This window comes from Ochlerotatus camptorhynchus, unplaced genomic scaffold (assembly GCF_037179485.1).
Source record: "Ochlerotatus camptorhynchus isolate MF236.1 unplaced genomic scaffold, CSIRO-AGI_Acam_v1.1 ptg000177l, whole genome shotgun sequence".
Taxonomy (NCBI): domain Eukaryota; kingdom Metazoa; phylum Arthropoda; class Insecta; order Diptera; family Culicidae; genus Ochlerotatus; species Ochlerotatus camptorhynchus.
In genome coordinates, this window is record NW_027040667.1 from 1,116,938 (window position 1) to 1,139,000 (window position 22,063).

The window sequence follows — 22,063 nt, forward strand, 5'->3', positions numbered from 1 at the left end:
TTGATCTGACCATGTTGCAAGAAATCCGTGGAATACCAGATCACCATCGATCGATGGTTGTTCCCTTAATTTTTGCAAACAAGTACCACCATGTTAGTAACAATAAGAGTTTTTTCACAGATGGGTCAACTATAAACGCTTCCACTGGATTTGGAGTATTCAACGAATTTCATAGCGCCTCATATCAACTGCAAAAACCCTGTTCCGTATACGTTGCGGAACTAGCAGCCATATTCTACGCAGTAGAGCAAATTGCCTCACTGCCATCTGATCACTATTTTATTTTTACTGATAGCCTTAGCTCGTTGGAGGCTATTCGATCAATGAGGCCGATGAAGCACTCCTCGTATTTCCTGACCGAAATCCGAGCAAAATTGAGTACTTTATCTAACTGCTCCTATACTATCACCTTAGCTTGGGTCCCATCTCATTGCTCAATTCCGGGTAATGAGAAAGCGGACTCGCTAGCTAAGGTGGGCGCTATGGAAGGCGATATTTTTGATCGACAAATCGCCTTTGCGGAATTTTTCTCAATTACCCGTCAGCACGTCCTCACCAACTGGCAACAAAAATGGAATGAGAGTGATCTTGGAAGATGGTTACATTCTATTCTCCCACAGGTGTCGAACAAGCCATGGTTCAAAGGATTGGACATGAGCCGTGACTTTATACGTGTCATATCAAGGCTCATGTCCAATCACTACTCGTTAGACTCGCATTTCTTCCGAATCGGGCTCGCAGGCAGCAATTTGTGCGCTTGTGGTAGTGGCTATCACGATATCGACCACGTGCTTTGGTCATGCACCCTACATTGTGTTGCTAGATCCGAGTTATCCGCATCCCTCAGGGCCCGAGGAAAACAACCTATGCGGCCCTTTAGAGACATCTTGGCGAGCCGAGATCTCGAATATTTTAATTTAATTTATGTGTTTTTAAAACGGATCGATCTGAGGATTTAGTATTTAGTGTCATCTTGTGTTCCCCCAAGTTGTTAGCTGCCCATCGGTGTACCCCCATGTTTGTCTTTTTCGTCAGTTGGTCGCTTAGTTCGAGATAAAAAGCACATTGCTCTCCAAACCTTGTGTTCTCAATCCCTACCCTGCCATCCATTTGTTACAATTTGTTACCCCTAACCTCGAGATAGCCGCGAGTAATCGGCCCCCGCTTTACTAACGTTAGTTTTAAGAAATTTTGTCATCCAAACAATGAATATCGGCTCCGCAAAGCTACGGCAAATGAGCCTGGAAAAATAAACGCATTTAAAAAAAAAAAAAAAACACGATTTAATATAATTTTATAATAGCACAACAGAATTGTGTTGCAAAATTTGTTATGTTTTTGTTATGGAAGTAACATAGAAAAATATATTCTTGTTGTATCTAGAGGACATTTTTGTTACATTTTTTTGTTATTTTAACTACATCCGGGATCTTAAGTGTAACAAGCTGTGTTACAAATTATAGTGAAACAAAATAACACAAGCTGTAATAAATGTGTTATTCCCTTATGGACGGGTGTCTATGGTAGGAAAGCAAACACCGGTGAAGATTCTACCTCCGAACATGGTCCGAATGATCATCGAAGGCGAATTCATCTATGTCAGTTACGATGAGGAATGAATCATGGAAGTGAATGTTGGTTAGCTGATCAACGAAGTGGAATGAAACATGGTAAACGACTACGGCCAGATGGTGGCCTTTTTATGAACACCGATCCCCTTACGACGTTCTGTGCGGCTCGGATTCCATAATCAATTCGTACCTCGGATCAGTTCTACGAGGATTATTGCAAACATCGCGATGTTGAAATGCTAACCGAACTGCTCCAATCGCTGGGCACCATGGAAAACACCGGTCACTTCTTCTCCGCCCAGCCTTTAAATATTCTATTTCAAGCGCTGGGATATCAGATTCGTGTCCGAGAGCTAAACCTATCCTTCAACCAACTCACCGATGTCGACTTTCATGAGCTCACCTTCAAGCCCAACAACTGTCTAAAGAACATTTTACAATTCCACACTCAAAAAATAAATCACATTTCCGATGGAAAATAACCATTAGAATTTCACATAACTTTCATGTGATCTCATAATTGGGAATCGCACCACGAAATTACATGAACCTTATGTGTCCAATGAAGCTTATGTGATTTATCACATAGATTTCATGCGATCATGTGAATGTTATGTGAATTTCAGATAAAAATTATTAAATTTGTTATTAGAAAAATATCATGTGCGTTCCCAATGGAAACTACATGAAAACTTTTTTCAGTGCACTTAACCTCCTTCGGCTGTGATTTCAGCTCCGTCACGAATCTCCCCGCCCCAAATCGATGTACCGACGTCTTCAACGTTCCCTTCACTTCCTCTTTCGGGGTCTCGCTCTCCCCATTAACCCACTCACTTATCACATTCCGAATCGGCATTATCGATAGTAGCAGTCCCTTCATGGTCATCTTTTCAATTAGCTTCCGGAATAGGGTTGGCAATACTGGAAGCTTATCTCATAAACCGGCTTTCCGGTATTGAAAAATCTAATACCGGTAAAACCGGTATTAGGAGGAACTATAAAAAAAAAAACTGCATAATTATAAGAAAATGTGTTTATTGGTAAATCTAGATAAACATTTCAAAAGGTCCTAACTGCATTGATCGATTCTCTTCATCGAATTTCTCTTTCATTCATAATTCAGCTGCAAAACCTTTCACTTTTGTATTTGACGTTTTGCATGCTAGATAAGAACCTCCTTCATGAAACTATGTGGTAAAATTAGCGCGAAATCTGTTTGCTAGGCAGTGATTACCCGCATAAGCGCGAACCATAAATTGACCTTACCGATAATGGTTATAAATTGTTTATAATCCCTGCTAAACTTCAACTGAAATGGTTATGGAACTTTACATGAACGTTTAATGATAAAGTTTTAACCTTAAGTATTATAGTTTTTTGGAAGTGGACCTTACAAATAATGGGTTGTTAAGAACCATTACCATTCAAAATTCTTGTTTTCTCCATACATTTTCGGAAAGAAAACTATACTAAAACCTTTTAACTTATGGTTTGAGAACATTAATGGTAATGGTTATGGTAACCAGTAAGGTCCATGAATGGTTTTGTAACATCGATCAACTTTATGTGGAATATATCGCGAATTGGTTGCCTGTAAATTACTGATTACCAATTCACGATATATTTCACGTAAAGTTGAGTGATAATACAAAACCATTAATGGACCTTACTGACTACCATAACCATAACCATTAATGTTCTCAAACCATAAGTAAAAACGTTCTAATATAGTTCTCTTTCCAAAAATGTATGGAGAAAACAAGAATTTGGAATGGTAATGGTTCTTAACAACCCATTATTTGTAAGGTCCGCTTCCAAAAAACCATAACACATAAGGTTAAAACTTTATCACACAAACGTTCATGTAAAGTTCCATAACCATTTCAGTTGAAGTTTAGCAGGGATTATAAACAATTTATAACCATTATCGGTAACCATGTGATGGTTCGCGTTTATGCGGGTATTAAAAGAGAAAATCGATGAAGAGAATCGCTCAAAACAGATAGGACCATTTGAAATGTTCATCGAGAAATGGTCAGTAAGAAATGCGCTCATCAAAACTAGGCTTGTTCGTTAAAGTAAAATTTGAGAATTCAAAAAGTGTTTATCGTATTATCTTCCAAACGAGAACGGATCTTACTGACGAAGTAAGTTGGACGTACAATACAAAGGGCATCGTTTATCATTTTCACATATTTGCCTTCCCTAATAAAAAATAACCATAAACGAACGATAACCCAAATCATTGAACTATTCCACAAATGGTTTGGATGATACCCAGAACACGTCGTTAAGCAAATTAACCATACAATTGTTATTAGGGTTTCAAACTCTTGTTTATTATTTTTTTTCAAACTGTTTGCTGACGTTGACGCTGAGCTAGTTCTGGAAGCTGCAAACTTTGACTGCTGCAACCGTCTTTCAATTTTTTCCCTCACGGTCAAACCATCGTTCTCTACATCAGCTGTATCATCCAGTCGATTCAGCTCCTCTCTTCGCTCGGCTTATGCATGTTTTCCTTTGTCTTCCAAATCAATCAAACGACGAAGAATTTCAAGCGAATGCTTTATAAAAAGTAGACCGTCGATGAAAACTCCAAAGAAGAGAGGTTCTAGTATAAGAGCTGTGGGAGGGGGGGGGGACGTGCTGTCAAATCAGCCTACTGATCATCTTGTATGAAACTGTTTCCAAACGTAAACAAACGCTGTAGGTTTTTTATGGCTTGTTTACGTTTGGAACCAGTTATGCGAGGTAGGCGACGATTGTTCGTATTTGACAGCCACCTCCCCCCCTTGTATAAGAGAGGAGCAAATTCAAAACAAACTGCCTTGGCAACCTATGCCTAGGTGAATTCTAGCAACACTGCCCATGCAATCAAGATAGGCGCTGCTCGATTGGCTCTGGCTTTGACAGTTCGTTTGACTCAAAACCAGCCAGTCCACTCCTCTCTTATGCTAAACCCTCTCTACTCCAAAGTCATTTGTCATTGTATGTAAATCATATTTTTCTTTTGTTTTGTTGTTTTTAATATTACAATCATTCATTTATTTATATTTCAGTCACTATCGTGAACATGTAAAAACCAATGAAATATGCTGGAAAAATCCAACAAAAATACCGAAAATACCGGTTTTTTAATCCTACAAAAGCGATATTTCGGTATGGTAAAATAGCACGGTAATACCGGTAAAATCCTTTTTCTATAAAACTGGTTAATCAACCCTATTCTGGAAAGATGCTTCCCCCTTCCCAACTTCGATCAAACTGTTCTGAAACACTAAAGCCTTCCGCACCAGATCCTTGAACAGTTCGATCGTCTTGAGTGGATCTCGAATTCTTCGGCACCATCAATCGCAGATTACAGTTGTACTTGGCAATGGTCATCGCTTTGATGATCTCACGCATCCCGCATACCGCGTTGACTTTTGACCCGTTAGAAGGTTTTGAAAATATGTGCGCTGTGATGAATCCATGTCAGAACTTCGCCGGATGTTCACGGTTGAAGTTATGAAACCAAACATTGGATTGTGTCAACAACAATGATTAACATTTTGACCAGTGCTGCAAAATCTCGACAGTACACGGTGATATTGACAATTCTGCTTTGGTCACTCATTTTAGCTAACAGTCATAGTCAAGGCAAACCATGTCAATTGTCAATGACAATGGTGTCAGTGACGAACATGTGCAGATTTGTTAATTAGCTAAATTTGTAACAAAATTAAATGACTTGAGCAAAACAATTACATGGATCCATTTTAGTGAACAAGTATCTACGTCCTGAGCTACTTGGATAACAATAATGTGACACAGAATGTACTAAATTACACTTTTTGTTACCAGGTGAATCTTTGTCATTGACGAAAAAATGAATGAGATTTTGACAAAGGTTTTTTTGAGGATCAAGTCTGTCAGTGACTATGTGACGAACAATTTTGTCAATATCGCGCGAAAGTCTGTCAATGACAATGACAAATCTCAGCACTGATTTTGACACATCCACAGAGCAGGCGCAGATATAGTACAGTGTTGCCAGTAACTTTAAATATCATGAAAATTTCTAACCATGGGTGCCAATGAAAGTGCCCATCTGTATTTTTAGCACACTGTGCGTACCTCAATATCAACTAACTGTGACATTTGACTTCCATCGTCGATATCTCACAAATTACAATTTAATTATTCCAATTGTCATGAACAATACATGGAGGATTGTCTCATATCATCGATGGTGTTATTACATTGCTTGATTTAATGACTGTTAGCTAGATATCAGCGATGGAAGTCAAAAGTGACAGTTATAGTACGTTCAGACTACAGAGTTATAACAACAATCAATATGACACTAACGATTTTAAATTGGCTCACTACTTGACTAGCCTATTGGTCCCAAGCAAACGATTAACGTATCCCATTCTAGTCGAAATTCTAGTACTACGCAATGTTTGTTTTGATTCGCTATGAAAGTTTGACAGATAAAATGAGGGGTTATTGGTTTTTCCTATGTTTCGAGGGGTGAATCGATTAGTTTGGGACCGAAGAGAGTACCAGAGCTGAGCCAAAAAGTTGAGCACGTTATTTCGGGACTTTCTAGTCTTAGAGTTACCTCTATGGTTATAACATGTTTAGCGCTATCTTGATGGTGGATTCTGTGTTGCAATTATTTGACAACCGTTATAACTCTCCACCCTAATAAACAAATACCATAAACGAACAATAACCCTAACCCTAATAGTCGAACCTTTCCTCAAATGGTTTGGATGGTACCCCAAACACGTCGTTAAGCAAAATAACCATAACAAATTTATTAGGGCAGTCTGGCCAGCGTTTTACGTTACATCAAGGTATACCTGAATACATTTCCACAACCTAAACCCGATCCTTAACCCCTTTTCGAACCTTCCCCTTGGCATACAACAGAATCACATTCGACACCTCGAAGTTGTTCAGCTCGAGGAAATCGATAATTATCGTGTAGCCGTCCTCCACTTGCAGCCGATTGAACAGTTCCACTTCCACATCGCAGTTGTTATCGTTGTTATACTGTTCCATAGTCAACGCCACGGATAAGGATCCACATCCAGCTACAATCAATATTCTTGGAACAGATTTGGTTTGGTTTGCTTATTCTGGTTAAATTTCCGTGCTTCAGCAGTGTTTTTTTACGCTTCGTTTTCTTGCACAAAAGCCATTAAATCTTCAGGGTTGCCAAACTCATGGGATACTTGATTGACACGCTTCGGCACAGCGAAAACAATTGGCACAGATTGAGGTGTGCAGAGTTGATTCCCCTTTGTTATCAATCTATGTTTGTCAGCTCAGCAATTTCTTAAAGGGTTAGTGAATGCTTAGGGTATCGAAACAATTCAATTGGCTTGAAATGGTAGGTTCCGTTTACACAAACAAATACGTAAAACGCAAGCAGACTCACCTTAACCGTCCGCAGCACTTCCTTGAGCGGATGATGGCCACGAATCCTTTCCGGTACTTTTTGTTGAAAAACGCATACAGGATCGGGTTGATACACGAGTTGGACGCCCCCAGCCATTGGGCGATCGGGGTTGCAATCTGCAGCAATTCTTCCTCGTTGCTCTCCAGCGCGCCGCCCAGCTTAATCCGGGCAAAGATCACGTACAGCGGTAACCAGGATAGTACAAATAGAATAACAACTACAACAAGCATCTTAACAACTTTGATCTTGGACTTTTGCTGCATCCGATCCATCTGGGCGTCCTTCGAGTCGCCGGGGATGGATCGCCTCCAGACCTGATCAGATGAGAAGCGGGTATACATTATCATATTGGTATGTTTGTGGACAGCAGTGTGCCGGGCTTACCTTGATCCAGATCAGTATATAACAAATGGTGATGAGCACCATTGGCAGCAGGTAGCACGCCACCAGGTTGGCAAGTAGAAAGTACAGAGCACCATCAGTACCCGGAGGCCAAACTTCCACACACAGTTGGACTTCGGGTGCTTCGGGGAATATCGGAACCAGTTCAAAGAACAGCGCCCACGGTATGGTCGAGCTAAGAGCGATGATCCAGATGCACACGATCATAAATCGTGCCCGACGTTTGGTAATCTGCAGCTTCAATGGCCACCAGATAGCGAGAAATCTGTGGAAGGAAAATAAAATTTAAACTTGATTAAATATCTCAAATAGATCGTAGTCATCTTTGACTGCTCAAATTTATTTTGTTTATGTTTGTATCATTTTCACTCGAAAATCATGACATTTTGTTCAAATTGTTACAAGCAAATTTCTAGTGATGGAAATCCGTTAGTCCCTTCCCCGGAACCGTTCTACAGCCGGTAGATTCCTGCCATCATCCTTCATTACTTAAATAATTGAATCTTTTCCCAATCAGTATGGCTGAAGATCGTGAGATGTCTCGCTTCCTGTATCGCCTAACGCAGGAAATTGTAACATCCAGGGATTACTCCGATGTGAACATCAGCAGGATCTGCAGAAAATTCTATCAGCGTTCTACCTACCCGGATAAAGCACGACTTGCCCGGACAATCAACGATCTCAAACATAAACTGGAAATACAGCACAATGACTCGGAAAACGGATCTTTGGATGCATTCAACGATGGGAAAGACTGTCATTGTAGCTGCAATAAGAAGCCAAAGCGGCACCTGCAAATGGGTAAGGCTAATCCGTTGGACAAATCCATCAGTGCTCAATCGTTTGGTAAGCTACCGGGAATGCTGGTGAACAGTGCTACTCGGATGCATGGAACAACCAACACCCAAACTATCATAGAGGATGCTAATGATCCTTTGAAAAGGTGTCTTGACAAAAAAGATTCGAATTCAACCGATTCCATTAGTACAATAACTTCCTACAACTTTTCGTCTTCGTTATACCCACCGTTCAACGAATCACCTATTTTCAATGTTCAACATTCGTTGGATGATGTCCGTACGTTGGTTGAGGAGCAGATCCTGCCAAAACTGGGCGGTGATCCCAAGGAAGACTTGAATGATGGTTGTTGCGAGCAGAACAAGAATTCCACGCAGAGCAACTCAGTCGATATGGTCATGCGGGTGGCAGCCTCGGATAGAGTATTTGCGGGGCAGGGTGAACGAAAGTGTCCTCTGCACCGGTGTGAGGAGTTTGGTCACAGTTCGACCTGTGGCATGGGTGACGATGGCGTTTCTGGTGGCTGTGGAAAAGGATGCGCAAGTGATTTTACCTTGCCTAAAACCAAGGCCAAGGCCAAGGGAACTGAAACACCACCGACTACTTGCTGCGGTAAGCGGAAGAAACCTAAGACTGCTAAAAAGGCAAATGGTAGAAAAATGAAGAATATTCAATAGAAAGATGTTCAGCAGGATCGATGTGGTAGGAAATAAATTGTAGTAATTATTTATCAAAGAATGGTTGTTGTATATGTAACAGATGCCCATATTAGGTCAGCTAGTCAGCTAGCCGCTAGTGACAGTATAACATGCCATGTCGCAGCACGCTTATGTAAAGGCAATGCATTTGGGTTTGGATGTGGTACTAGCGGGATAGGCTGCAAGTCAGTCTTATTTTATTTTGACACATATTATTATAGTTTGATTTATTTTTGAAAGGGAAATATACTCTTCGAAACTAATCCATAGAAGGTTTTTGTTTATCTATTGGACGAATTTCTGGCGAGTTGGGCGGATTTTCCTCCTTCGGCAAAAACAACATCGTTGGCTTCGTACCACTCCATCACCGGTTTCGCGTGATGAAGTGGTACGAAGCCAGGACAGTGGGACCTGAGGAAGGACAGCTGGCGCTTCTGGAGGCATTCTTCTTTATATATTTGGCCGTTGATGGTGCCGGTCGTTATGTACGGCTTGCTGAATTTGCCGCACCCACAGATTGCCTGCAACTCTAATTACTTTTTGGCAAATTTGTCAAACTTCTTCTTCCGGAACTTCTCCGGAACATCCAGGCGGGACTTTCCGATGAAAAACTCCAGGCCGGGGGTCTGCATCGCGTCCGCTTTAATATACGTCTCGTCGTCCATTACGATACATTTCGGCTGCACCAACCACTCGTGGTACAGCTTCCTGGCGCGGGATTTGGCCACCGTATTCTAATTATCGGTTCGGTTAGGTTGCCTTCAAGATATGAAGTCCGGCCTGCTTTATTGTCTGCTGGACGAATCAGACGGAAGAATTGACCTTCTTGGCTACGTCCCGAATCGAAAGGTTCGGATTGCGCTTGAAGTCATCTCTCACCTTCCTTGCGTTCACGGGGTCGGTTGTCTTCGCTTTTCTTCCAGTGCCAGCTCGTTGCTGAGTCGTCTGGGTCTCCTTGAACGATTTTACCACACGGGACATGGTTGAACTGTTTCGCGATCCACCTGTGGGATTGGCCTGGATTTTCCGCGACCTCTTCCATAATTTCTTGTCGAAGCACTTCTTGCTTGGAAGCCATCTCGAGAACCACTTGACAGATTGTGACGAGATTTTTAACATGTAAACATTACATTCTAAACTAGTTTTACTCAAAATTTAATAAATTTTTACCCATGCAATAAAAGTTAATACACAAAAGAAAGTTTTGCATTTTTTCGAGTACAATCTTTAAGAGAATTTCATAATTCCCAGAATAATGATGAAAATTCCAGATTTTTCCAGAAAAACTCAAATTCTCTGAGGATTCCTAGATTTCTAGATTTTACAGGTAGTAGATACCTCGAATTCCTACAGTAGTTTTTCTTCTTTTTCTTAGAGGTAACTCTAATACCCCGTTCACATTACAGCCTATATCACGTAATATAGGCTGTCTTGCAATGAGCACTCATACATAGGATTTCCAGTGAAAACTAGATGTATGAGTGCTCATTGCAAGACACCGTATATCACGTGATATACGCTGTAATGTGAACGGGGTATAAGACTAGAAGGTCCTGATGAAACGTTCTCAACTTTTTGGCTCAGCTCTCAGGTCCCAAGCTAATCGATGCACCTCTCGAAACATAGGAAAATCCACGAACGCCTCATTTTATCTGTCAAACTTTCATAGCGAATGAAAACAAATATAGTGTAGTACTAGAATGTCGACTAGAATGGGGTACGTTAATCGATTTGCCTGGGACCAAAAGGCTAGTCAAGTAGTGAGCCAATTTTAAATCGTTAGTTTTTTTTTATATCTTTATTAAGGAGACTTTCAGCCCTGGGCTGGTTCGTCTCCGTATAAAAATCGTTAGTTTCCAACCGGTGCTACTACTGGATTGTACCACATGGCAAAACTAAATGTACTAGAATGTTTTGGTTCTATCTCTTTCACTCTACTCAAAACTGAAATGCATAAAAAAAATGACAAAATGATACACTTTTTGCACACATCAAAGATCATTGCACACAACATCAACTTTGTTCAAATCAAAACAAAAATACTAGTTCTATCTGATTGATTGTAGATGATGCGCCAATTCCAAGGGGTTGCTAAGCCAGCATTTTTTGTTGTTTGCTCACACACTTATAGCACAAACGAAGCTACAGACGACTAACTAACGAAGAAATCAATTGAAATAATGTAGTTCGCTGTAATAGAATTTTCTTAGAAGCTTGTGCCATCAGCCACCAGACTCGAGCTAACGGAAAACAAACACATGCGTTGTTAGCGACACCTGTAAAATGTGCAATACAGTCGCCAAGTTCGTATGTGCTGTTCAAGTTTCTTATGGGCCATAAATTTATAGACCAGTTAAGAGGGTACTGCCAAATCCCATAGTGGAAAAATTTGATGTCAGTCCCGTGGCCAATTCGTAATATTCGTTTGCCAGCCCATTTTGGATGACGCAGGAACTAGTAGAGGTGTGCAATTTTTCTTGTGTTCATAGTTGTTATAAGTTGTGTGTATTAGGGTTTTGTCTTGGCTTTTGTAATGCCTTCAAAGGCAGACCAGATACCCAGTTTGTTGTGATGTGAAACGCAACGGTCTATCAGCGGCCGGAAATAGTTGAAACCGGTGGGGAACATATTCTGTAGTTTGTTTTGTGTGAGTTGCATTGTTATAGTTACGGGTAGTATTGAGGTCTGCTTAACTGCCTCATTGTTTATTTATTTTATTTATTTAATTAATTTACAAAGATTGACCTGGTAACAAAATGTGTAAGTTCGTGCATTCTGTGTCACTTTATTATAATCCAATCAGTTCAGATCTTCACTTCTTCTTCGCATTTCAAGCTTATTGCATATCGCATATTAGCTTATTGCGTGCTCTCAACTTAGTGTTCTAGATGCACTTCCACAGTTATTAATTAGAGCTTTTCGATGCCTGTACCATTTTTGCATTGGTATAATTGTGTGGCAAGTCCAATCATACTTCTATGCCCAGGGAAGTCGAGAAATTTTCCAGCCCAAAAAATTCCTAGACCGGACCGGGAATTGAACCCAGCCACCTCCAGCATGGTCTTGCTTTGTAGCTGCGCCTTTACCGACTGAGCTAAGGGAGGCCCCAATCAGTTCAGATGCTTCTTCACTTTAACGGCTACATGTAATTGTTTTGCTCAAATCTCTTAATTTCGTGACAAATTTAGTTAATAAAAATATCTACATATGTTCGTCACTGACAGCATTGTCATTGCCAATTGACATGGTTTGCCTTGACAATGACTGTTAGCTCAAATGAGTGACCAAAGCAAAATTGTCAATATCACCGTGTATTGTCGAGATTTTGCAGCACTGCTCTTGAGCCCTCGCTAGACCCTACATTTCGGATTAAAATCTAGAAGTGATCCGAGAAGTGAACGCTGGTCTGAGTTCCTCTGGTATAATCAATTAGAGAAAGTTCCTGAGATATATAGTCAAACAGCACGTAATGTTGTGAACAACTTCAAGGACAAATGTCCAGCAGTGCTCACATTTTTAAATGAACAGATTGTGTCGATGGTGAGCCGATGGATGTGTCCAAGCTGTGCCGAAATTACTTTCGGCTCACTGTGCTGAGTGACTTACTCCTCGTTCGGCTCAATAATTGCTTGTTATTTCTCATTTGCAGATATTTTTGATTGCTTGCTCATGATAGGTCCAGGCATAAATTAAAGGTACGGAACATATCCCCGAAACACCAGGAACATGTTCTGATGTAGTCCATGGGCCCTGGGCAGTGATGCAAAATATCATGACACTCACTCGACACTCTTCAACACATCAACCGAGTATAGCTGAAAAAACGTTTTGTCACGCAATGAGAGGTAGAGCCATGTCAAACAACAATGACAAGGAATGGTTGCAGCTCGCATGCAAAACGTAATACTAGGTGATGATGATGTAAAGCACAACGAAAACAGTGAAGACTTCTGCAGTACGATGATGAGAAAAAGCGAAACGACAGGAGAAAATGAAAACAATGCCTATGCATTCCAAGTTCGTCTTGGTACGCGCGACTGTGTGAGTTACAAACAAAGCTGGCAAAATTAAACGGAAGCTGTTGGGATAACTCACCAACACACTCACATAAGCAACCAAAGCAGCAACTGCTTCAAAACGAGGGCAGATGAGTGTCGTGATGGTCGGGAATGACCAGATCGGTGATGGATCACCACCGAAGACGACAATCACCAGTTGCTTTTTGCTTTTTTCGTCAACTTGATGGATGGTCATGGAGAGTGCTTCGACAAGAACACACACTTAGAAATAACTACTTTTACACGAGACGTAATCCATATTGGACGTAAATCATAGAATGTAAACAAACATGTCATGTAAAATTAAGTGTTCTCAAACCGAAACATCAGCTAGTCGACGAAGAGAACGTTTGATTGAATTGATTTTCACGTTTCTTTCAACTGATTCTTATGTCAAAAGGCCCGCTTACATGTGTCGGTCTCAGGGAACCGAAATTTACATGACTTTTTAGTAGTGTGCATTGATAGAAATGTACCAAGCGCTACTACCATCATCTGTTTGACGATTGTGATTGTGATAGGTCACAACTCTGGTCCTGGGTACTCAATATGATCACCAGTTTTAATGCCTTTAAAGTTCCTTTGATTTTAACATCAACATCAAGAAATGCAGAAGCTCTACCTTTGATATATCTAGTTATAGAATCAAAATAACTCTACATACATCATGGACCTAATGAGGCATCGACTTGTAGAAATATCAACTTATGGAGAGTACGATACATGAAAAAATAAGGGGTCCGCAGAATGCATCGAGCTATAGATTTTTTTTTCCTTGATGTGTTTTCCGTCGATCTTGCTTTCCGTGCTGGGTACAGATTCAGATTGTAGATTCATTAATGACATCCGCCGGATACGCCCTGGAACTGTCTATAAAGTTTCTTCCCTGAATCATTCCTAGGTGTATCATCGAATATCACTGGAGTAAACAAAATATAATATAATGCACAAATAATTGTTATCATCATAATTGTCGTCATCGTTCAATGATCCATAGGAACATTTTATCGGTCCTATGGGACAGCATACGTACAATGTTCGAATCTATGTGGACATTATTTTCATCGTCAATTGAAAGAAAGTTTCAATCCCACGTTTTGTTGCTTCACCCGTTCCTGAAAGGAAATAAATAGAAACCAATTTCAAGGGCACACTTCCACCGAAAGCGAATCCTGTCCAATGTACCTAAACCGTATAAACGATTCTCCATCAAACGGTGCAAAACTAAATCAATCCCCATAAACAGTTTCTAGCGGGCAGGGAGGCCCCCTTCTTCCAATGCATTCCGAGCTCAATAGAAGAAAACCTCGGGAACACAAGTGCTTCGATATAACGTGCTGCAATTCAGCTTGGACTTTCGAGAATGCGGCAAAGTGCAGCGACACTCATGCACGACGATGATTCGTGTTTTTAGTGCCGTCGTTTTTTTTTTCATCTCTTTCGAAGCCATCACTGTCAATGCCAATGACAGTGCGGGACGACGCTCTCACACGGAAAACTCCTCCGAGATGCACCACACACAATACAAATATAGAGACAGAGAGTGTTCCTGTATGGGCAACAATGTTGGCAATGGAACGCAACATATCCCTATGCACTTGCATCGCACACTTGCACTTTTACCGCTCCCTGCCCGCCGCTTGGCGTCTTCCGTTGCTGTCTTTCTTTTTTCCCGAAATCCCGTCGGCAGTAAGGTGATGGTTCGTTTGAAAAATGATAAATAGTAATCTCCGATGATGTAGGAAGACAGCAGCCGCCTCATCTTAGCACTCAAAAATAACCGAAACTCTGCTGCGCCGTTTTAAGTGAAGAGCAGACGATGTGATTTGATTCAGCAACAATTTGATCTGATATGGAATTTGGAATTTAATGGCTTACTTGCTTACCCCGCATTCAGTACATATGATATTTGTGTGCCTTTCGCACTTTTCCCGCCTGTTAGTCCGGCTATGAACCGGCCAAGTCGGTAGCACTGTCACATGTGGTCCAGAAATACGGCGATGCCCACTTCAGCATGCTGGTCTGTAGCCGTGAACTTGTGTCCCACTCTCGGGGCATGAAAGGTGGAAAATGAGGCGAGATAGATTTTTCAACCACCCACCTTCCAACTGCTTCCTCGTTTCCCGGGATCCATACCTAGCGAAGCTATCGCCTCGATACAATGCGGGATCATTCAATGGAGCTTCAAGGGTGTACTCCATGGGACTTGAAAGTGGATACATCATCTCTTCTATAATGCTGCTGCCGGTACCGGCAGATAGGTAGAATAGTATTATGTACTACGGGCGCCGCCGGTCCAATGGAGAAATGACGGGATTTTGTACGATTTTTATTTTCACATCGAAAACGTATAATAAACGAATTAAATTCAATCGAAAAGCAGTGCTTTTGGGCTCTCACCCATCGGAGGTGGGTGGCATGAAAAATTCAGCAGAAAATAAAAACCGTTGGACAATGTCTTCCATAACAGCATGGTTTATTGCAGTCAGTAAATCCCTTCCTATCCGCGTCAGTTTCCTGCTGGTTGCCGGTATCAAACGGGCAGACAGACTGACAAACCGACAGCAGTGTAGTGTTTCAGGATCCGCTCTAGAGCCACGGAAAGAAGTATAATCCCGATAATAGAATCGGGCAAAGAGGCGAACGTGGAACTGGGTGGAAGTGAGGGCTCTGCTTCGAAACTACAATGCCGTGGCTTATATTATATTCCCAGGTATTAGGTGTCCTAGCAAATCCGCCGTATAGTTTGCCTAATTGACTTTGCGATTTTATTGACATTTTTATATAAGATTTGACGTTATAGTTAAGGGTGCTCCTTCGTTAAACTATCAAAATCATTCAAAGTGTTTTTATGTTACTTCATACGCGAAGTTAGCGATTTTCAGAGTTGGTTGGAAATGCTAACATGAAGCTTTAGTGAGATAATTTATTAGCTAGAGAATGATCTTTAGAAGACGGTAGGTGGATAGTTCCGTTAGAGTACGGCAGTATGAAAATTGAATAGAAGTTGAAAATGAGCGAAGGGCCATTAATGCGACAGTTTTTAAAGTTAGACGCACATCTTTTGCCTAGCCCGTACGATGTACGCGGAGACTTGAAGTATGTCTCCAAGTCTACAGGCAATAAGGAAGGACGCACATTTTTTGCCTGTAGACTTGGAGACATACTTCAAGTCTCCGCGTACATCGTACGGGTTAGGCAAAAGATGTGCGTCTAACTTTAAAAACTGTCGCATTAATTGCAGGGTTCAACCGGACCGGAATTTTCAGGTTACACCATTTCTAGACGTCATTGGGCATACACAATTAGATTTTTTGCTAAGATTGGCACCACCGAGCAGTTCGGAATTTTGTTTTACTGAATCTCAGTGAAAAATTCGCCGAGATTGTGTAGAGTATGATTGTGCAGCAGGTACAAAAATGGTAAGGCTTAAGACCCACGAATATTGCATCCGTTAGTGAAACTTTGTGGCAAAGTGACAGCCAAATCTATTGTCTCTAACTGTCAGATTTGCCGCACCAAACCACCAATGGTTACAATCTATGTGGGTCTTTATATAACTCTCAATTAACAACTGTGAAAGTGCTCAAAGAGTTGAGATCCGGCGTCAACTCCAAGTCTTCTTCTTCTTCTTAGCATTTCAAGCTTTTTGCATATCGCATATTAGCTTATTGCGTGCTCTCAACTTAGTGTTCTAGATGCACTTCCACAGCTATTAATTAAGAGCTTTCGACCAATATTAGAAGCCGTTTATATATGACCTCGGCTGCTAAATTTTTTCCAAAAAAGTTCTGAAATCCAAATAACAACCATTTTTAAAACATCACTTTGAAACAATATATTCAGGCTGAAACGTGTATAGTTGTCGCTGCTCGTTATCAAACTCGGCCAGTTAACTGCAGCTAGGCGTGAAAAATGCATCCATTTATGCCAAGGGCAGATGAAATCACTTTTCTTAGATTTCCCAGCTCAGACGTGCGGGGATTTGCCCTCCAACTGCGAAAGAAAAGTCACCGAAGTGAAAATTGTTTCCATATAGAATCCAAACTTTTACCACATTCATACCCTGCATCTGTTTGGTAACTAGGTAGATGGCTGGTGTATCCACTGGGACCAAGTGTCGCACTGCTGCTGCTGCTGTCGGGCAGGAGGGCATATTTGGCCGTGGTAGTTTGCCTGTTTTATGGCGTTATTTTTGGTAACCACACGAGAGGAATAACTTTCCGTTTATGCATATATTGTTGTGCCCTCTCGCACCGTTGTTGTTCGTTGTTCGCTGTTGTTGCGATGGTCCATCCTTCCGTTCGCTCGTTTAGTTGTATGCACTTTGCTGAAATTCCCTGGAGCGATACTCATCAAGCGGAAGCGATCAGTGGCGTACGAACTTTGAATGGACATGACGGTTGTAAAGTGTGCACCTACTTTTGAAACAATTTGTAACTGGTTGTAGACTGCAGTAACATGTGACGATTTCTTCATATTGTGGGGGTTACGCCAACCCTGTCAGTAGAGCTTCGTCTGAGAACGTCCCTGAATGACAACACTAAGAACTACTAGTTCTGGTTGGTGAGAAGTGATGAGCTCGGAAGAAGGCCCTCTGCTATGATGTCTTCGCCAGTCGACGGGAGTGAAAGTGTCTAGTGAGTATGCTGACTCTGCCGGTGACACTTATTTTCGACTTGGAAGCCGCTTTCATGTGGCCTCTGCAAGTAGCTCTTCCTCCCAGAGCCATGTGGTTTCATCCCGGCCGGGAAGAGAAACTATTCCGGTGATGCTTGCACACATGGGGGGTGAGTATGAATTTTAATAAAGAGGAAGCATTCATTTTTCGTTTCTGCCAAGACACAGTTTATAAAGAGGCTTCCCCCCGAAGGCGAAAACTGTCGTTATCACTCGGTTGGAGATGGCTTTGAGATGACGTGTTTTCTTTATTCTTGAGGACGGAACTTCGCCATTTCGGGAATGAATTTTGAGACAAGTTTCTTACTCGATGTGTGTGCTTTGAAATGTTGAGGAGCGCTGATTTTGAAAGTTTGGTCTTCAATTTATTTGGGTTTTTTTTATTACTCAGTGTGCCGATATTTGAATTTCCATTATGTTACTCAACATTTCATTTCACGATGACCAGTTCTTCGGGGCACCGGATCATGTTTGGAATTGTCAATCGGCCGATCGATACAGAGGGATTTTCAAACGTTTTATTTATTTTCGAAGTACCAAATTTAAGTGAAAAATCACCAAATGGAACACAGCCTTAGAAATAACAATTTTTATGCGTGACGGAATTCACCATTGACATAAAGGATGAGACGTAAACAAACGTAAAAAGTTCGTAAGTGGTAATCTACCCAGTGATGGAACATTTTTTCGAATTTCAATCTGTTTTTCCATCGCTAAAAATATTTTTAATCTGTATCTGGCTGACAAAAATCTGTATAATTTAATATTTTATGGGGTGGCTTTCTCAGTCTTTCAGAAACGATTTGTTTTTTACGTTCCCGACGTGGATGTGGAAATCAAGCATACTTTTTACAAACCAAGCAGCTTAAAGAGAACATGGAACGCACTAAAGTGGGAATTTATACACAGACGTCAAACGAGCTGGCAATAAGATTTTTCGACACCCGAGAGCAGTCGTTCGATAGGAGAATCCGTGTCAACGAACGGACGACAAACACAAAACTACAACGCATCATCGAACGCACGTCTGGTCAATGGAACCCCACACCCACATTCAACGACAAGTCCATACTCAATAGAACCCAGGTTCAACTACCACAAGAGACTGAAACACTACTCAGTCTAGGGCCTACATTTGCTATTTCCTCAGACATCCTAAATCCACGACACCTCTTCCACACGATCGCTGATATTGAATCTATTCTCAACATCTCACCCTATAAGGCCATTCGCGATCACAACAGATGCCGCATATCCACAGCTATACAAAACCACATATCCAGAACTCGGTCAAGACAAATGGACAATCCAGTTTCGAAATTCTGCAGACACGCTGTAACACAAAATATTAAAAATGCAAATTTTACATTTTAAAAATATCTACTTTCAAACCGCTACATCTCGAAAACGGTGCGACTTAGCAAAATTTTACCTAAGTGACAGTGCTTTTTTTTTATTGTAAATTTGGTGTACTTTTATTATATAAAGTAGAAAAATAATTGGACCAAGTTCTGGATATTTTTCCAAAAACTTGAGTTTTTTTTAAATCGTAACTTTTTTGTCCATTATTTCTCCATCTTGACCTATAGTGGAATAGATGGCATTTGTTGTTCCCTAAAACATATTAAAAAATAAAAAAAAAACCAAAAATCCTTCTTCAAGAAAAATTGTTTTTCAAGATTTTATTTGAAATAAAAAAAACAGTTGGCTAATTTTATTAGAGTAAGCAATAAAAAATAAATCATTTGTATGTTTTTTTTTTTAATAATCAATAATTTTTTTATATTTATTTTCAGAATCAGTGGAAACAACCAGTTCTGAATCGATCGTTACCACCTACAACGCACCTTTGTCGGACGAAAATGAATTCCTTATACAACTTAAAGAAACAAGGGACAGCAATGAGCGATACAGGATTTTATCCACACTTCCCAAAAGTTGGTCTACATATAGAATTATGAAGGAGTTCAATGTTTCCCAACATATGGCCAACCAAGCAAAAGCACTGCAGCAAGAGAAAGGAATAATGTCGGTGTCTGTAAAGAGGTTAAGCAGAGCTTCATTAGGAGAACAAACGATAATCCTTGTTCGTGATTTTTACAATAGTGACGATATAAGTCGGGAAAAGAGATTATTTAATATCTTAAAATGATGAAGGCGGAACCTACGTACAAAGAAGATTAGTTTTATGTAACTTGCAGGAAGCGTACTTCATCTTTAAAAATACATATCCTGATATTAAAATAGGATTTTCCATGTTCGCCAGTAACACTGCATTTTGGCAGGGACAAGTGGCACGCATACCGTATGCGTTTGTTTATATCATCATAACGTTAAACTTATTTTTAAAACACTACAAAGCAGACAATCACTCCCAGATGGTGTTGATTCCTATCGCGATTTTTTTCACAAAAATAGTTTGTCAAAATCCAAGTGAACAATGCTGGCTGCAGTGTTGCGAAATTTGTTCAGGAATGCAAATTTTGGCCACAGAACTAATGACTATTCTTAGTAACGGACATGTTGAATCAATACAATTTAAACAATGGCGTCAAGTAGAGAGATGCATTATGGATTTAGTTGAAATGGACACACAGGAATTTATTGATACTTTTTTTTATAAAAATTATTTAATTTATTGCCAGGGAAACGAACCAGCCCAGGGCTGAAAGTCTCCTTAATAAAGATATAAATAATAAAAAAATTATTGCCGCATAACTTTATAGCTGAGCAACAGGCAAATTACTTGAAACACGTCAAAAGCAATTTGAAAGCTACAGAATGCATCATAATCTGTGATTTTTTGGAGAATTATTCTTTCGTTGTGCAGAATACAGTTCAAGGCTTTCATTGGGCGAACACCCAATGTAAATCCCGATTCAAAGTAAATTTGGACGCATTCAACTGATCATAACTCAAGAATTAAATAACATACACGGTTGATCAAAACGTTAAACGAAAGGGTATTTATTTAGCTTTCAAACGATATATAACAAATTATTACATTTCACCGTTTCGAACGAACTGTCGCACTTTACTTGTGATCGATGCCGTCATGATCTGCACAGTCGCTGGTGACACTGTACCGGCGAACTTATTCCACTTTAAACGCATTTGTTGTGCATTTGTCACTTCTTTACCGCATCCTCGAAGCTTTCGCTTGACAATTGCCTAATACTTTTTCGGTCGGTCTGAACTCAGGGCAACTCGGAGGATTAATCTCTTTGGCGACGAAATTAACATTGTTTGCAGCATACCATTCTAGTACCTCCTTAGAGTAGTGGCAGCTGGCTAGATCCGGCCAAAACATAACGTTGGTCTTGTGTTGCCAAATGAAGGGTAGAATCATCTTTTTCAGACACTCTTTAATGTAAACCTTCGACGTCATTGTGTGAGATGTGATGAAAACCTTGATTTTAAGGCCACAACTGCAGATTCCTTGCCAAATCATTAGTTTCAGAGCAAAGCTAACAGCAAAAACAAATTTATACCTAGAAGGGACATCCCCACGACCAGTTCCCAGGTAAAATTTTCGTCCGGGGATTTGTTTATAATCCATTTTGACATATGTTTCGTCATCCATTAAAATACAGCCATCAAATTTCTTCAAAACTCGTTCGTATAGTAATCGTGCTCGCTTTTTGGCCACTAAATTTTGTTTCAGGGAGCGATTAGGATGTTGGCACATAAAGACTTATATCCTTCTGTTGAAAGGATGTTACGCACGGTGGAATCGTATTTCTTTGCCAAATCACGTATGGAGACACCTGGGTTGCTTTTCACGTACCTCTATCGTGCTCTATCCACAATCACAGTATCCTTGTAACGTTTGATTACAAGACTCACCGTTGACTGTGGGAATTTTAACACTTTTGCTATTTTTGAGGCAGACCACGAAGGGTTCTCTAGATGTTTGTGCACAATTATTTTTTTTTTATCAAGCTCCATGATCTGTTATTTCGGGATGCGTCGATCAATCGAGAAAAACTTTTCACCAATTTCTTCGTCAATGAAACATCAACAAATGCATGTCAAATGTTTTTTGTTCCAACCACCAGGGGTGCGGTGGTGTATTATACCGTGCGTCCAGATTTACTTTGAATCGAGCTTTACTATTAATCCTTGTGCTATTTATTTCAAAGACGAAGAATCGAACGATTTGAAATTTACTAGTTTTATTGCAATTGCTGATTTCACTAAGCATAATCATGTCGCAGTTCGTTTATTTCTTACGCATTGTCTAGCGTTCATAAAATGTAAATTGCCAGGCTTACAACAGACTTACTTTTTCTCAGATGGATCAGGAAGGCAATATAACAATAAGATGACCGCTCTTAATTTATACAACATGCAAAAAGATTTTGGCATTGCTGCCGAGAGGAACTTGTCATGGAAAGGGCCCTT

The 22,063-nt window shown here is 40.4% G+C and overlaps 2 protein-coding genes across 2 annotated transcripts in view; one reads left to right on the forward strand and one right to left on the reverse strand.

Moving 5' to 3' along the window:
* LOC135701821 (neuropeptide SIFamide receptor-like) overlaps window positions 1-22,063 on the reverse strand; it is a 614,024-nt gene that overhangs the window by 13,911 nt on the left and 578,050 nt on the right. Inside the window, exons 4-5 of the mRNA XM_065222753.1 lie at window positions 7,408-7,690; window positions 7,003-7,337 (exon numbers count right to left, since the gene is read on the reverse strand). Coding sequence (XP_065078825.1) covers window positions 7,003-7,337; window positions 7,408-7,690 — 618 coding nt within the window. The remainder of the gene's footprint in view (window positions 1-7,002; window positions 7,338-7,407; window positions 7,691-22,063) is intronic.
* On the forward strand, window positions 7,802-8,900 carry LOC135701850 (uncharacterized). Its single transcript, XM_065222793.1, has 2 exons — window positions 7,802-7,886; window positions 7,943-8,900. Exons 1-2 carry the CDS (start codon window positions 7,804-7,806, stop codon window positions 8,898-8,900), a joined length of 1,041 nt encoding a protein of 346 aa, XP_065078865.1. The 5' UTR covers window positions 7,802-7,803.